General features: G+C 46.5%; 1 protein-coding gene across 4 annotated transcripts in view; it reads left to right on the top strand.

The window, feature by feature from the left end:
* The first annotated feature begins 8726 nt into the window (after positions 1-8726).
* ATF1 (activating transcription factor 1) overlaps positions 8727-17053 on the top strand; it is a 51582-nt gene continuing 43255 nt past the window's right edge. For 2 of the 4 annotated variants that reach the window (XM_053558024.1, XM_053558026.1), the window contains exons 1-2: positions 8975-9367; positions 15758-15856. In XM_053558024.1, the coding sequence (XP_053413999.1) occupies positions 15764-15856 (93 nt within the window). In that variant the 5' untranslated portion in view covers positions 8975-9367; positions 15758-15763. Of the gene's footprint in view, positions 8792-8973; positions 9368-15757; positions 15857-17053 lie in introns of those variants that run through there. The other 2 variants (XM_053558027.1, XM_053558025.1) reach the window with 2 other exon arrangements.

Here is a 17053-nt window from a genome sequence, read left to right as displayed (position 1 = left end):
CGGGAGGCTGAGGCAAGAGAATCGCGTAAGCCCAAGAGTTAGAGGTTGCTGTGAGCCGTGTGACGCCATGGCACTCTACCGAGGGCGGTACAATGAGACTTTGTCTCTATAAAAAAAGAAAAAAAAATTTAACTTTGATGTTAAGACCCACTGATGGCTGGATGGTCTAAGGAAGGTGAACAGTGTCAGTGCTACTAAATGATACCAGATCAAGGAATAATAGTGTCATTTTGAAAACTCAGGAGTCTGTTGTCAGGGCTTTTTAAGGTAATAATTATAGTCTTCCTCCTAATGTGGCATTTAGTTAGTATTAAACTATCATAATTTTTTCTAATCTGTAACTAGGCCAGATTTTAGCTTTTCCTAAAATGATACTGGTTTCAGGGAATTATGCATGTTCTCAAACATTTGAAGCTTGTCCTGGATGGTCCAAGCTATTTTGGCAGCTGAGTACATTTTTTTCATTTAACTGACATATCAGGTGCCTACCCACTAAGCACAAGGCACTATGATAAGAGCTGAAACTAGAGAGAAAGAAATACTAAGTCACGAGGGCGGCGCCTGTGGCTCAGTCGGTAGGGCGCCGGCCCCATATGCCGAGGGTGGCAGGTTCAAACCCGCCCCGGCCAAACTGCAACAAAAAATAGCCGGGCATTGTGGCGGGCGCCTGTAGTCCCAGCTGCTCGGGAGCCTGAGGCAAGAGGCTTAAGCCCAGGAGTTGGAGGTTGTTGTGAGCTGTGTGAGGCCACGGCACTCTACCGAGGGCCATAAAGTGAGACTCTGTCTCTACAAAAAAAAAAAAAAAAAAAAGAAATACTAAGTTACTGCCTCAAGGACATACAGGATAACCATCACAGTACAGTATTATACAATGAGGAGTGTGGAGCAGGGGGTGCTGTGAGAACAGGTAGGGTAGGCTCCCAATACAGTGGGGAAGAGGAATAGTGTGTTGGAGGAGCTAACATCTGACCTGGGATCAGATTTGAAGGATAAGACAGAGAGCAGGAAGGCAGAGTTGCATATTCTGGGAATGCAATTTGTTATTGGAATTGCTGTGGTTTTCATGTATATGTCTATCCAAAATTCATGTGTTGAAACCTAAGACCCAATGTGAGGTGAGGTCTATGGGGAAGTGATTACATTATGGGAGCTGTGCCCTTGTGAATGGATTAGTGGTTCTCAACACTAGAGCAGTGGTTCTGAACCTTAATAACGCGGCCCTTTAATACAGTTCCTGTGGGTCGCAACCCACAGGTCGAGAACCGCTGGCCTAGAGGAAACTAGCTAGCCCTTTGGCCTTTCTTGTCCCTCCCCCATGTGAGGACACAGTGTTTGTCATCGCCAGAGGAAGCAGCATTCAAGGTGCCATCTGGGAAGGAGAGACTCAACGAGACACCGAAACTGTCCACAACTTGATCTTGGACTTTCTGGCCTCCGTAACTATGAGCAATAAATTTATGCTGCTGTTTATAACTTACTCAGGCTTAGGTATTTTGTTACAGAAGCACAAAAGGACTAAGACACGGACATAAGGCTTGAGGGGAGAAAAGTAAAAGATAATTATGGAGGTTTCAGCCAGGGACAGATCACTAACATCTTGTTTATTATGCTAACAAGTTTGGACTTTTATCCAGGAGGCAAACAAGAGTCAACAAAGAATGTAAAGCCAGGGGACTAAAAAGCTCAGATTCGCGACATAAATTATTCTGATAGTCATATAGAAAATGGATTGGGGGCGGCGCCTGTGGCTCAGTGAGTAGGGCGCCGGCCCCATATGCCGAGGGTGGCGGGTTCAAACCCAGCCCCGGCCAAACTGCAACAAAAAAATAGCCGGGCGTTGTGGTGGGCGCCTGTAGTCCCAGCTACTTGGGAGGCTGAGGCAGGAGAATCGCGTAAGCCCAAGAGTTAGAGGTTGCTGTGAGCCATATGACGCCACGGCACTCTACCGAGGGCGGTACAGTGAGACTCTGTCTCTACAAAAAAAAGAAAGAAAATGGATTGGAATGGTTGGGGAAAGGGAGAATAAAACCAGGGTTAAGAAGACCAGTTGAGGGCGGCACCTGTGGCTCAAAGGGGTAGGGTGCCGGCCCCATATGCCGGAGGTGGCCGGTTCAAACCCAACCCCGGCCAAAAAAAAAAGAGAAGACCAGTTGAAAGGCTTTTGCAGTAGCTGCAGTGACAGAATACTGTGATTGTACCCTCCAAATTCAAGTGTTGAAACTTAATGGTCAAGGTGATGGCTTTAAGAAGTGGGCACCTGGCCCCATATACCGAAGGTGGTGGGTTCAAACCCAGCCCCGGCCAAACTGCAACAACAAAAAAAAATAGCCAGGCGTTGTGGCAGGTGCCTATAGTCCCAGCTACTCAGGAGGCTGAGGCAAGAGAATCACCTAAGCCCAGGAGTTGGAGGTTGCTGTGGAAGAAGTGGGTCTTGGCGGAGCACGGTGGCTCACACCTATAATCCTAGAACTCTGGGAGGCCAAGGCAGGATTGCTTGAGCTCATGAGTTCCAGACCAGCCTGAGCAAGAATAAGACCCTGTAGGGCGGCGCCTGTGGCTCAGTGAGTAGGGCGCCAGCCCCATATGCCGAGGGTGGCGGGTTCAAACCCAGCCCCGGCCAAACTGCAAAATAAAAAAAAATAGCCGGGCGTTGTGGCGGGCGCCTGTAGTCCCAGCTACTTGGGAGGCTGAGGCAAGAGAATCGCTTGGGCCCAGGAGTTGGAGGTTGCTGTGAGCTGTGTGACGCCACGGCACTCTACCCGAGGGCGCTACAGTGAGACTCTGTCTCTACAAAAAAAAAAAAATAAGACCCTGTCTCTAAAATAGCCAGGTGTTGTGGAGGTGCCTGTAGTCCCAGCTACTCAGGAGGCTGATCACTCAAGCCCAAGAATTTGAGGTTGTTGTGAACTATGATGCTACAGCACTCTATTGGGGGTGACAAAGTGAGACTCTGTCTCAAAAAAACAAGAAACTGGGGCCTTTAAGGGGTGATTAAGATTAGATCATGAAGGCTGCTCTGCAGAATGAGATTAAAGCCCTTACGAAAGAGGCCTCCTGCAGCAGCACTTGGTGGCTTGCCCTACTGCCTTCCATCTCAGTGTTCCTCCCTCTGGGTGATGCAGCAACACAGCACCACCCTGGAAACAGCAGCCCTCACCAGACAACTGAACTGCCAGCACCTTGACCTTGAACTTCCCAGCATCCAGAACTGTGAGAAATTTCTATTCTCGTTAAACTAGCTAGGCTCTAGTGTTTTGGAACAGCAGCACAAAACAGACTAAGGCATAGAGTAAAGGCACTTCAAGGCAGTAAGAATGGTGAAGAGGGGCTGGGCAGGGTTGCTTCTAACTGTAACCCTAATACTCTGGGAAGCCCAGGTGGAAGGATCACTTGAGCTCAGGAGTTCAAGACCAGCCTGAGAAACAGCGAAACCCTGTCTTTACCAAAAATAGAAAAGATTAGCTGGGAATTGTAGTGGGCACCTCTAGTCCCAGCTACTCTGAAGGCTGAGGCAAGAGGATCACTCAAGCCCCAGAAGTTTGAGGCTACAGTGAGCTTTTTTTTTTTTTTGAGACAGAGTCTCACTCTGTGGCCCTGGGTAGAGTGCCATGGCATCATAGTTCACAGCAACCTCAAACTCTTGAGCAATCCTCTTGCCTCACGCTCCAGAGTAGCTGGGACTACAGACATGCACCACTATGCCCAGCCAGCTTTTCTTTTTTTTTTTTTTCAGACAAAGTCTAATTTTTGTCGCCTTCAGTAGAGTACTATAGCATCACAGCTCACAGCAGCCTCGAACTCTTGGGCTTAAGTGATTCTCTTTCCTCAGCCTCCCAAGTAAGGACTACAGGCGCCCTCCACAATGCCCTGCTGTTTTGTTGTTGTTGTTGCAGTTGTTCTTTTTTAGCAGTCCTGACCTGGGTTCAAACCTGCCAGCCTGGGTGTATGTGGCTGGCGCCCTACCCACTGAGCTACGGGCACTGCCAAGTTTTCCTATTTTTAATAGAGATGGGCTCTCACTCTTGCTCAGTCTGGTCTCTAACACCTGAACTCAAATCCACCTACCTCCGCCTCCCAGAGTCCAAGAATTATAGGCATGAGCCACGGTGCCTACCCTGTAGTGAGCTATAATGCCACCACAATGTTCTGCCCAGGCCACACAGTGAGATTCTGTCTCAAAAAAAAAAAAAAAAAAACAGGTGAGGTGACTCACACCTGTAATCCTAACTCTAGCACTCTGGGAGGCCAAGGTGCTGGATTACTTGAGCTCAGAAGTTGAAGACCAGCCAGCCGGAGCTAGAGCAATACCTGGTCTCTAAAAATAGCCGGGCATTTTGGCGGGTGCCTATAGTCTCAGCTACGTGGGAAGCTGAAACTATAGGATCTATTGAGCCCAAGAGTTTGAGGCCAGGCGCAATGTCTTACGCCTGTATCCTTACACTCTGGGAGGCTGAGGCTGGTGTATTGCTTGAGGCTTGGGAGTTTGACACCAGCCTGAGCAAAAAGCCAGACCCCATCTCTACTAAAAATAGAAAAACGGAGGCAAGAGGATTGCTTGAACCCAGGAGTTGGAGGTTGCTATGAGCTATGATGCCATGGCAGTCTAACCAGGGCAACAGCTTGAGACTCTGTCTCAAAAAAAAATTAGCTGGGTGTGATGGTGGGCACCTATAGTCTCAGCTACTTGGGAGGTTAAGGCAGGAGGATCACTTGTCACTTGAGCCCAGGAGCTTGAGGTTTCTGTGAGCTAAGCTGATGCCATGGCACTCTAGCCTTGGCCAACAGAACAAGACTCTGTCTCAAAAAATAAAAAGTTCTGTGCATTGGCTCGGCACCCATAGCACAGTGGTTACGGCACCAGCCACATACACTGAGGGAGGCAGGTTCGAACCCAGCCTGGGCCAGCTAAACAATGATGACAATTGCAACAAAAAATAGCCAGGCATTGTGGTGGGTGCCCATAGTCCCAGCTACTTGGGAGGCTGAGACAAGACAATTGCTTGAGCCCATGAGTTTGGAAGTTGCTGTGAGCTGTGACAGCACAGGAGCTGTAACAGCACAGCACTCTACCAAGGGCAACATAGTCAGACTCTATCTCAAAAAAAAAACAAAGAAATAAGTTTTGTGCATCAAATCAAACAACCCATCAATAAAGGTAATACTGTTAACTCTCCTTTTTGTTCTTGACAGCAGTTTGGAAGAGGAGGCCATGAAGTAACAGAGGTCAGGTAGCACTGAACTACAAGATGCCTGGTGACGGTGGCACCCATAGCTCAGTAGATAGGGCACCAGCCACATACACCAAGGCTGGTGTGTTCGAACCCAGCCCAGGCCAGCTAAAACAATAATGACAACTGCCAACAACAAAAAAAAGAGCTGGGCATTGTGGCGGGCACCTGTAGTCCCAGCTACTTGGGAGACTGAGGCAAGAGAATCACTTAAGCTCAAGAGTTTGAGGTTTCTGTGAGCTGTGATGCCACAGCACTTTACCCAGGGCAACAGTTTGAGACTCTGTCTCAAAAAAAAAAAAAAAAAAAAGATGCCTGGCGAAGGGAGGATCACAATTATGATAATGATTGACGAGACTGGAGTGGCAGCCAAAGGAACTTGATGTGCAGAGAATAGTGAAGATGGTTATTAAAACACAGCATCCCTGGAGCAAAACAGATAAGCAGCCAATAAAGATAATGCTTAGTAATAATAATTTCATAATTTCTTTTTTTTTTTTTTTTTTTTGTGGTTTTTGGCCAGGGCTGGGTTTGAACCCACCACCTCCGGCATATGGGACCGGCACCCTACTCCTTGAGCCACAGGTGCCGCCCAATTTCATAATTTCTTTAATCATCACATTTTTTTTTTTGAGACAGAGTCTCACTTTGTTGCCTTTGGTAGGGTGCTGTGCCATCATAGCTCACAGCAACCTCAAACTCTTGGGCTCAAGCGATTCTCTCGCCTCAGCCTCCCAAGGATCTGGGACTATAGGCACCCGCCACAATAGCCAGCTATTTTTAGAGACAAGGTCTCACTCTGGCTCAGGCTGGTCTTGAACCGGTGAGCTCATGCAGTCCACCTGCCTCAGCCTCCCAGAGTGCTAGGATTACAGGCTTGAGCCACTGTGCCTGGCTAATAACTATTATTATTCAATTTCAGGGGGAATAGTGGAGATCAGTGCCACCTGTAAAGATTTCAGGATTCAGAGATGGTGGGTCCCATCACAGCTCTGTTCAATGAAACAGTCCGGCCCCTATAGAAACCCATGGATTCTTGTGGTTGACAGTATACTACCATAAGCCCAACCAAATAGCTGCTCTAATTGTAGCTGCTGTACCTAATCTGGTGTTTTTGCTAGATCATATTAATGACACTGATTTGACAGATGTGTCCTTTTCTATACCAACAAAGAATCAGAAATAGTTTACTTTTTTTTTTTCTTTTGAGACATAATCTCACTTTGTCACCCTCAGTAGAGCACTATGGCATCATTGCTCACAGCAACCTCAAACTCTTGGGCTCAAGCAATTCTCTTGCCTCAGCTTCCCAAGTAGCCAGGACTACAGGTACCTGGCACAACATCCAGCTATTTTTAGAGACGAGGTCTCACTCTGGCTCAAACCTGTGAGCTCAGGCAATCCATCCACTTTGGACTCCCAAGTGCTGGCATTACAGCGTGAGCCCCTGTGCTGGGCCCTAGAAATAGTTCAATTTAACATGGAAGAAACAAGAACATACATTTGTATTTTTGCCTCAGTTATGTTACACGACATCAGTTTGATCAGACAAGACATCTATGGTTACTACACTAAAGGCCTTGCTAGGTCATACGCAATCTACAGGGTAGGAAATAAACTCTATGAAGATCCAGAGGTCCAGTGATCAGGGGCATGTTGGGATAGCCTCTAAAACATAAAAAACAAATTCTTGCATCTTGCCTCTTGTTCTTCAAAGAACCAATAGCACAATCCCTGGCAGGTTGTAAAGGTAACACCTTCCATCTAATACTTAATACTGCTCTGGCCTATATGCCAGGTGGCATCTTTAAACAAGTTTTGTAGCCATAGGGTATAGATAGCCCTATAGTAGTCAGTTACTCCAAGGGCCTCAGACTAGTTCTAAAGGTTCAATTCAAACCCAGAGGCCAGGCACAGTAGTTCACACCTGTATTCCTAGCACTCCAGGAAACCGAAGGGGTAGATCCCTTGAGCTCAGAAGTTCGAGACCAGCCTGAGCCAGAGCGAAACCCCAGTCTCTAAAAAATAGCTGGGTGTTGGGGCAGCAGACGCCTGTAGTCCCAGCTACTTGGGAGGCTAAAGCAAAAGGATCACTTGAGCCCAAGAGTTTAAGGTTCCTGTGATGCCATGGCACTCTAGCAAGGGTGACAAAGTGACACTCTCAAAAAAAGTTTTTTTTTTTTTTTTTTTTTGAGACAGTCTCACTTTGTCACCCTCCATAGAGTGCGGTGGAGTCATAGCTTACAGCAACCTCAAACTCGGGCTCAAGCGATAGCTGGACTACGGGCGTCTGCTGCCACAACACCCACCTGTTTTTGTTGTTGTTGCAGTTTGGCCGGGGCTGGGTTTGACCTGCCACACTCGGTATATGGGGCCAGAGCTCTACTGAGCCACAGGCGCCGCCCCAATATGTATTTTTTTTTTTTTTGAGACAGTCTCATTTTGTCGCCCCTTCGTATTGTGTCGTCACAGCTCACAGCAACCTCCAGCTCTTGGGCTCAAGCGATTCTCTTGTCTCAGCCTCCCAAGTAGCTGGGAATACAGGCGCCTGCCACAATGCCCGGGTACACACATTTTATGGGATTCTCTCTTTTTTTTAATTTTAGGCTAGAGTCTCACTTCATCGCCCTTGGTAGACTGTCGTGGCGTCACAGCTCACAGCAACCCCCAACTCCTCGGCTTAGGTGATTTCTCTTGCCTCAGCCTCCCTTGTAGCTGGGACCACAGGCGCCCGCCACAACGGCCGGCTATTTTTAGAGACAGGGTCTCACTCTGGCTCAGGCTGATCTCTAACACGTGAACTCCAGCGACCTGCCCGCTTCAGCCTCCCAGAGTGCTAGGATTACAGGTGTGAGCTACCGCGCCCAGCCGTTATTTTATAGGATTAAAATAAGCGAACTAAAAAGTTCAGAAAGCCACGCCACTTCTCCCTCCAAGAAGCGGACAAGGCAGGCGTTAGTCCAATGCCAGGGACGGCAGCTCCGGCCTGGGGAGCAGCGGAGGCAAAACTCTGAGCGATGCCGCTAACCGATGAAAACTGCCTCCCACTGAACGGTTCCTGGGAGCAGACAGCTGGCGAGAGCCAGCGACAGCTTAGGTGTGGGAGGACGGGGCAGAGACACTAAGCGCAAAGGAACCGCAGGGAGCCCTAACCCGCACCTCCCGCCTGGGTGAGCCCTTCCGAGACAGACCTCAACAGACCCAGTGCAAGATGGCGGCACGTCACGTGAGTAACGCGGTGACGCAGGACGGCGGCCCGCGCGGAGGCACCGCCTTAACTTCACCCCCCACGCGCACTTACACTCAGTTTTGCCCCCCTCCCCTCCCCCGCCCCCGGCCTGGTGATCATGCCGCCAGTGGCGGCCCTGACTGCCGAGGAAACGATAGCCTAGGACAGTTGGCTGTTAAGTGACACTGATTCTCCCCGCCCCGCCTGACCCCCGAGAAGGAGGGACGTTCCCCGCCGCGTGAGGGGGTGGGGAAGTGGGTAGTGAATTTGGATCCACCTGGGAGGGGGGGAGTGGAAGTTCCCGCCCCGGACGGCGGCGAGGCGGCAGCCACAGGTAAGTGGGGGGCGGGATAGGACCAGCCCTGTGGCTCCGGCCCGGGAGGGCGCGGGAACGCGGCGCTGGCGGGGACGCCGAGTCGGGTCGTGCGCGGGTGGGGGTCGTGCGCGGTCGGCGGCGGTGGGGGAGGGGCGCGGAGGGCGCGCGGCGGAAAGGGGAGGGGCTGCCGCTGTGACCCGGCCGAGCGCGCTTCCGGTCCTCGAGCCTTCTCTATGTGGGTTCAATTCGTCGCCTCCTTCCTCTCGGCCCCAAAGGAAAAATAAAATCGGAACCCTCCCACCGTGGGGTGGCCTTAGCTTCGGAATCCGCCCCTCTGCAGTCGAAGGTCTCGGGATTGGGCCCGAGCTGAGGGGAGGGCAGCAAGGCCTTGGCCTTCCCGCGATGTCCTCCGACGGGCGCCCGGGACCGGTAACTCCGCGAAGGGGTTCACGAAGAAACCTGGACGCCTCGGTGCCAGGCCTCTCGGGCGGGGCTCCCCAGGAGAGCAGAGGCCGCCTTTACCCCCATGGAGCTTACGTTCTGCTGGAGCTGCAGACAGTGCAGTAATCACACAGACACGACTGCTGGAGACGGGTGAGAGATTAGCGGGGACCTAGTGTCGCGTAGCAGGTGTTCACCCGGCAAGGAAAGACTGAAGGGCCTCTCCCTCTGGGCAGGCAATAAAACGACGAAACTTTCTCTTTTTCTCATATCATAAAATGAAGCCTGATGTTTCTCACCTTCAGCTACCCCATGGAATGTGCGGCTTAATCGCTTTAACATTATTGTAGATTTTAAATGTCTAGTTTCGTTAGCTTTTGAAGAGCGCTGAGCTAGTAATAGTTTTTGAGAGCTCTTACGCTTCAGAGGCTATTTTTGCTTAGACCTGGCAGGCAATTTGACAAACTGGCCTCAACTGTGACAAGAGTTTGTACAGTATTTGTGTTTGCAAAATGTATTTTATCCTGAGAATTTTGTTGCCAACAGAAATGAGTTTTTTATTTAAATGCTGTTTTTTCTATAGGCTTGATAACATACAGCTCCTCAGTGTAGAACCAATACTGTTGTCCTAGGATTGAAAGCATGAGGTCTTTAATACGGTATCGGTGGTTATAGAGTTACCTCTGGTGAGTTACCTGTGCAGTACTACTATATTACGAGTAGGTGGTAGTCCCTTCTAACCCTAAAGGAGACTTTACCTGCAAGTTTTCTTGTGCCTGCATTGCCCATTTCTTTTTTTCTTTTTTGGGAGACAGAGCCTCAAGCTATTGCCTGGGTAGAGTGCGGTGACATCACAGCTCACAGCAACCTCCAAATCTTGGGCTAAAGCGATTCTCCTGCCTCCTCCTCCCAAGTAGCTGGGACTATAGGCGCGCGCCACAACGCTATTTTTTGGTTGTAGCCATCATTGTTTGGCAGGCCCGGGCTGAATTCGAACCCACCAGCTCAGGTGTATGTGGCTAGCACCTTACCCCCTTGAGCCACAGGCGCCGAGCCCATCGCCCCATTTCTAAAGCTGGAGTGAGGTAATTGTCTAAAGGTATTTCTTTAACCATTATTCTATCAGTTTTAAGTAGATAAAAGCAAGTAAACACGTTGATTTATTCAGCAATAAGAAGTGTGGGAGGAGTAATGTCCTGGGAACTGGGTGTGGTCTTTAATTCCCTAGAACATATACTCTGGTGGGGAGACAGAAACAGGCCATCACAACGCTATGCTAAGTGCAGTGAAAAAAGCAGGGACCGTGTGCTAACAGGGGTACAGGCAGAGGTTCTAGACCAGTCTGGGGGAGTCATGAAAATTTGCTGGAAGAATAAGTAACAGAAATAGGCCACATAAACAGGAAGGTGAATAGTGTTTCTTGAAGAGAGAATAGCATATAAAAGTCAGAGATGAGAAAAGGCAGGCACACTTAAGGTTCTGAAAGATTCAGGGTGACTAAGAATAATTTTGAGGAGAGTTAATGAGTTCAGTTGTGGAAATGTAGAGCAAGAGACTGCTTACCATAGTTCAGTGTCCTCTGTAGGTAAGGAACTAAGACGTCTTCATTCATCAGATGAGAAAACTATACTGTACCATATTTCTTGGTATTTACTGTTTATTACATGAAGTCTTTGCTGGCCAGTAAGCATATATTCTCATGATACAGGTCCTATCTATAGAAGGCTTAACACTGGGGGAAATATACATGCCTATAAAACACCTAAGTGCTAAGTAACCTCATTAGAAATATGTGTTAAGGAGGCTGAGCATAGTGATTCACACCTGCAGTCCCAGCACTTTGGGAGGCTGACGTGGGAGGATCACTTGAGCCCAGGAGTTCAAGGCTATAGTGAAGTATGACGATTTCACTCTACTCTAGCCTTGGGTCCAAGACAAAGCAAGACCCCGTCTGTTAAAACAGAGAGAGAAAGAAAAAGGAAGAAAATATGTGTAAGGCACAGTGAAAACATGAAGGAAATAGGAACTCAGAGCAGGGATGTAATCCATAACATGAGGGTATCCCTGGAAGAGGAACAATATAGAAGGAAAAAACAGAATTAGGATTAAAACAGTTCTGGCTTTAGGTCTTAACATTCACATCTTTCTGTGAGATCCATAGTAAATGATAATTTTTTTGAGCCTAAATTTACACATCTCTAAAGTAGAGAATCCAGGAGATGACATATTTAAAAGTGCTTAGTTTAGTGCCTAGCATAATAATATTCTTTTTTTTGCAAGTTTTCTTGAAAGTGTCCTGCCTTCCCTTTCCTGTGTCAACAAGATCTCAGCCTGCTGTGATTTCTCACTTTCCTAAATTTATTCCCTTTGATGGCACCTTTGAACCTATGATTTACTGCTCTCTTGTGCTGGACTTGGGGTTGTCTCATGTTCTTATAGCTGCTTCTGGGTGCTTATTTTATTTTTGCAGAAAATGTATTTGTATATGAAATTTGTACTGTAGTGAACAAGTTTTTAACAGATTGTTACTCTTGACCTCCATTTTAGGAATAATAGCTAAAAAAAATGAGTAAATAAAGGTTGAACTTTGATGACTTCAGTAAAACATACAGAAAATATGTACTATTATTCATACATACAAACTATAAAGCTGTTTTTATTGTGGAAAAAAGGGCTTGATTTGGTTAGTTGGTTCTGTTCTAATAGAAAACAGGTTGCCTTCTTTTTATAGGAAACGTGGCTATAGTCATTGTCCAAAATGATTTTTGACTATAGTGGCTTTTTTTTTTTTTTTTTACTTTATTAACTTTTTTTTTTTTTTTACATATACATGTGTTTATTTGGTTTCCACTTTTTACCTTCACAAAATTAATAAGGCTTAAAATTTAATGGCAATAATGTTTAAGATGAGGACTAGAAACAAAAATCTCAAAGAATGAACAAAGATAAATACATTCAGAAAAGAAATCAGACGATTACTGCAACGAAATATTGAGCAATAATAATAATGATGATGCAAAAAAAGTAACATTCACATTGTGGCTTTTTTTTTTTTTTTTAAATGGTTTCTTACTTTGTCACCCAGGCTGGTTGGTCATGAGCTCCTAGCCTCAAGTGATCTGTCCCTAGCCTCCTGAGTAGATAGGACTACATGCATACACCACCACACTTGGCTAATTTTTAAAATTTTTTATAGCACCCAACTTTTACTGTCACCCAAGCTGGTTTTGAACTCCTGGCCTCAAGCTATTCTCTTGCCTCAGCTTCCCAGAGTGCTAGAATTGTAGCTATCAGCCGCTGTACTCAGCCTAAATATGTTTTTATTTAAAACTTAGACAATATGGGCCGCGCCTGTGGCTCAGTGAGTAGGGCGCCGGCCCCATATGCTGAGGGTGGCGGGTTCAAACCCAGCCCCGGCCAAACTGCAACCAAAAAATAGCCGGGCGTTGTGGCGGGCGCCTGTAGTCCCAGCTGCTCGGGAGGCTGAGGCAAGAGAATCACGGAAGCCCAAGAGTTAGAGGTTGCTGTGAGCCGTGTGACGCCACAGCACTCTACCCGAGGGCGGTACAGTGAGACTCTGTCTCTACAAAAAAAAAAAAAAAAAAAACTTAGACAATATTTGTGATAAATAGAAATAAGATGCAAAGTGTGACGATGCAAATATGTACATATAGTATAGTTAAGAATTTTTTTTTTTTTTTTAGAGACAGAGTTTCACTGTACCGCCCTCAGTAGAGTGCCGTTCCGTTACACGGCTCACAGCAACCTCTCTTGGGCTTACGCGATTCTCTTGCCTCAGCCTCCCTAGTAGCTGGGACTACAGGCGCCCGCCACAACGCCTGGCTATTTTTTTTGTTGCAGTTTGGCCGGGGCTGGGTTTGAACCCGCCACCCTCGGCATATGGGGCCGGCACCCTACTCACTGAGCCACAGGCGCCGCCCCATAGTTAAGAATTTTTAAGAGACTGGAAGATTTCTGATGTATTTCAAGTGTGTCACAAATATGTGCCTGTTGTTCCCTCTATTCACTATTCTGTCAACATGTTAGTGTTGCTCAATTAGTTCATTTGGCATTAGTTTTTCCATTCTTTTTTTTTTTGGGGGGGGACAGAGCCTCAAGCTGTCACCCTGGGTAAAATGCTGTGGCATCACAGCTCACAGCAACCTCCAACTCCTGGGCTCAAGCAATTCTCCTGCCTCTGCCTCCCAAGTAGCTGGGACTATAGGCGCCTGCCATAACGTCTAGCTATTGTTTGGTTGCAGCCTGGTCATTGTTTGGCAGGCCCAGGCTGGATTCGAACCTGCCAGCTCAGGTGGCCTGAGCCGCTTGAGCCACAGGCGCCGAGCCTACTTTTTCCTTTCTTGTGATACTTTACTTAGAAGAATGGTCTTCAGTTCCATCCAGGTTGTTACAAAAGGTACTAGATACAGCACTATTTTTTCTTTTTATGGCTGAGTAGTGCTCCACAGTATATATACACCACATTTCATTAATCTACTCATATTGATGGGCACTTGAGTTGTTTCCATATCTTTTTTTATTATTATTATTTTTTATTTTTATTGTTGTGGATTCATTGAGGGTACAATAAGCCAGGTTACACTGATTGCAATTGTTAGGTAAAGTCCCTCTTGGAATCATGTCTTGCCCCCATAATTGTTTACATATCTTTGCCATTGTGAATTGTGCTGCTGTGGCTCATGCCTATAATCCTAGTGCTCTGGAAGGCTGAGAGGAGGATTGCTTGAGCTTAGGAGTTCGAAACTGGGCTGAGCAAGAGCAAGATCCTATCTCTAAAAACAGCTGGCCTTGTGGCGTTCCCTGTAGTCCCAGCTACTTGGGAGGCTGAAGCAAGAGGATCACTTGTATCCAGGAGCTGAGGTTGCTGTTAGCTAAGCTAACACCATGGCACTCTGGCCTGGACAAAAGGATTAGAATTTGTCTCAAAATAAATAAATAAATAAATAAAAATAAAAGAAAGGAAAATTTTTCTGTAGACTATTAAGCTGCTTTTTTTGTTTTATGTTTTTTTTTTTTTGAGACAGAGTCTTAGTTACCCTGGGTAGAATGCTATGACATCATAGCTCACAGCACAGCAACCTCAAGCTCCTGGGCTCAAATGATCTTCCTGCCTCAGCTTCCCAAGTAGTTGGGACTACAGGCGACTGCCACCAATGCCCAACTATTTTTATTTAGTTTTATTTTTTATTATTATTGATTTTTTTTTTTATTAAGACTTGTCTCACCTTGTTGCCCTCTGTAGAGTACTGTGGCGTCATAGCTCACAGCAACCTCAAACTCCTGGGCCAGGTGATTCTCTTGCCTCAGCCTCCTAAGTAGCTGGGACTACAGGTACCTGCCACAGTGCACGGCTATTTTTTTTTTTTTTTTTTTGCAGTTTTTAGCCGGGCTGGGTTTGAACCTGCCACCTCCGGCATATGGGACTAGCACCCTACTCCTTTGAGCCACAGGCACCACCCGCGCGCAGCTATTTTGTTGTTGTTGTTGCTTGCTTGCTTGTTTAGAAGGCCCAGGCTGGGTTCAAACCCACTAGCCCTGGTGTATGTGGCTGGTGCCCTAACCACTGAGCTGCAGATGCTGAGCCAGCCCAGATGTTTTTAGAGATGGAGTCTGACTCTTAGGCTGGACTCAAACTCCTGACCTCAAGTAATCCACTAGCCTCAGTCTCTCAGTGTGCTAGGATTACAGGTGTGAGGCACCATGCCCTGCCTTCAACCCAAGTCTTTTTCTTTTTCTTTTTTTTTTTTTTTAAAGACAGAGCCTCAAGCTGTCTTGAGGTAGAGTGCCGTCGCATCACAGCTCACAGCAACCTCCAACCCCTGGGCTCAAGCGAGTCTCCTGCCTCTGCCTCCCAAGTAGCTGGGACTACAGGTGCCTGCCACAACGCCCGGCTATTTTTTGATTGCAGCCATCATTGTTGTTTGGCGGGCCCAGGCTGGATTCGAACCTGCCAGCTCAGGTGTACGTGGCTGGTGCCTTAGCCACTTGAGCCACAGGCGCCGAGCCAACCCAAGTCTTTTATTGGTCTGTTAGTGGTTTTCCCTCTATTTGTCATATTTGATGTCTCATAACCTATTTATCTCATTCTTACCCAACCTATACATTCACTTGATTGTTTAGAATATCTAGTTAGAACCTCCTCAGGTATAATTTTATTTATTTGTTCTACTTTTACTTAATAAATTATAAAATTAAATGTATAATTAAAAATTGTTCCCTACTGGAGAAAGGAATGTATATATCCATGGACGGGAAGGCTATCATATTTATTGAGTGGGATAACTTTTAAAAGTTTAGTCATAATAATTTCTGTATGTATGTACCTTTTAATAAGTTTAAACATGTTCTCATGGGTCAAAATTGAAAAAAAAAATGCCAGGAAAGGTCTTTTTTCTATCTCTGTGTCATAGCTACCAGTTCTCTTCCATGGAGGCAATCGAATGATCAATTTTTATATGATTCTAGTATACTATAACTATCCTGTAATACTTCTTATTTTAACTGACATTTTTTCCCTTATAGTTGATTATGGAAGATTCCCACAAGAGTAACACTTCGGAGACAGCACCTCAGCCTGGGTCAGCAGTTCAGGGAGCCCATCTTTCTCATATTGCTCAACAGGTAAGGCAGGGACCAGCCAAAATCTTCAACTAGTTAGAAATATTTTATAGGCAGATTAAACTGGTGTTTCAGAACTCTAATTACTAATGTTCAATAAAAGAATTAAGGAAGAAAGACTGTAAAATGTTAAAATATAAGGGGTGACGCCTGTGGCTCAGTGAGTAGGGTGCCGGCCCCATATGCCGAGGGTGGCAGGTTCAAACCCAGCCCTGGCCAAACTGCAACAGAAAAATAGCCGGGCATTGTAGCGGGTGCCTGTAGTCCCAGCTGCTTGGGAGGCTGAGGCAAGAGAATCGTGTAAGCCCAAGAGTAGAGGTTGCTGTGAGCCGTGTGACACCACGGCACTCTACCCGAGGGCGGTACAGTGACACTCTGTCTCTACAAAAAAAAAAAAAATATATATATATATATATATAAGGAAGGAAGATTGATGGGTTTGATTAAAATATCTTGCCAGAACCATTTTTTTTGGTATACTAAGTATACAGTCAGCCCTCACTATCTTTGAGGGATTGGTTTTAGGACCTTCCTCAGATACCAAAATCTGCAGTGCTTAAGTGCCCAATAAAAAGTGGCTGTGTATTTGTGTATAACCTCTGCACAACTTACCTTATACCTTAGGTCATTTCTAGATTACTTATAATGCCTAATACAATGTAAATGCTATGTAAATTGTTGTTATACTTTATTGTTAGGGAATAATGACTAGAAAAAATTCTATACGTGTTCAGTACAGACACAATTTCTTTTTTCTAAATACATTTTTGAGACAGAGTCTCACTTTCTTGCCCTCAGTTGAGTGCGATGGCATCACAATTCACAGCAACCTCAAACTTCTGGGCTCATGTGATTCTCTTGCCTCAGCCTCCTGAATAGCTGGGACTACAGTCCCTCACCACAACGCGCGGCTATTTTTAGAGACGGGGCCTTACTCTGGCTCAGGCTGGTCTCAAACCTGTGAGCTCAGATAGTTCACCCATCTCGGCCTCCCAGAATGCTAGGATTACAGGCGTGAGCCACCGCGCCTGGCTAATTTTTAAAGTTCTTGTAGACCTAAAGTCTCTCACTGTGTTGCCTAAATTGGTCTCAAAATCCTAAACTCAGAGATCCTCCTGCCTCAGGGTCCCAATGTACTGGGATTACAAGCATGAGCCAAGCCATTTTTGTGTTTTTAGAGTATTTTGAGTAAAAACATTA

This window comes from Nycticebus coucang, chromosome 12 (genome assembly GCF_027406575.1).
Source record: "Nycticebus coucang isolate mNycCou1 chromosome 12, mNycCou1.pri, whole genome shotgun sequence".
Lineage (NCBI taxonomy): Eukaryota > Metazoa > Chordata > Mammalia > Primates > Lorisidae > Nycticebus > Nycticebus coucang.
Note: the sequence above shows the minus strand (reverse complement) of the source record. Positions and strands in the feature narration are given on the sequence as shown.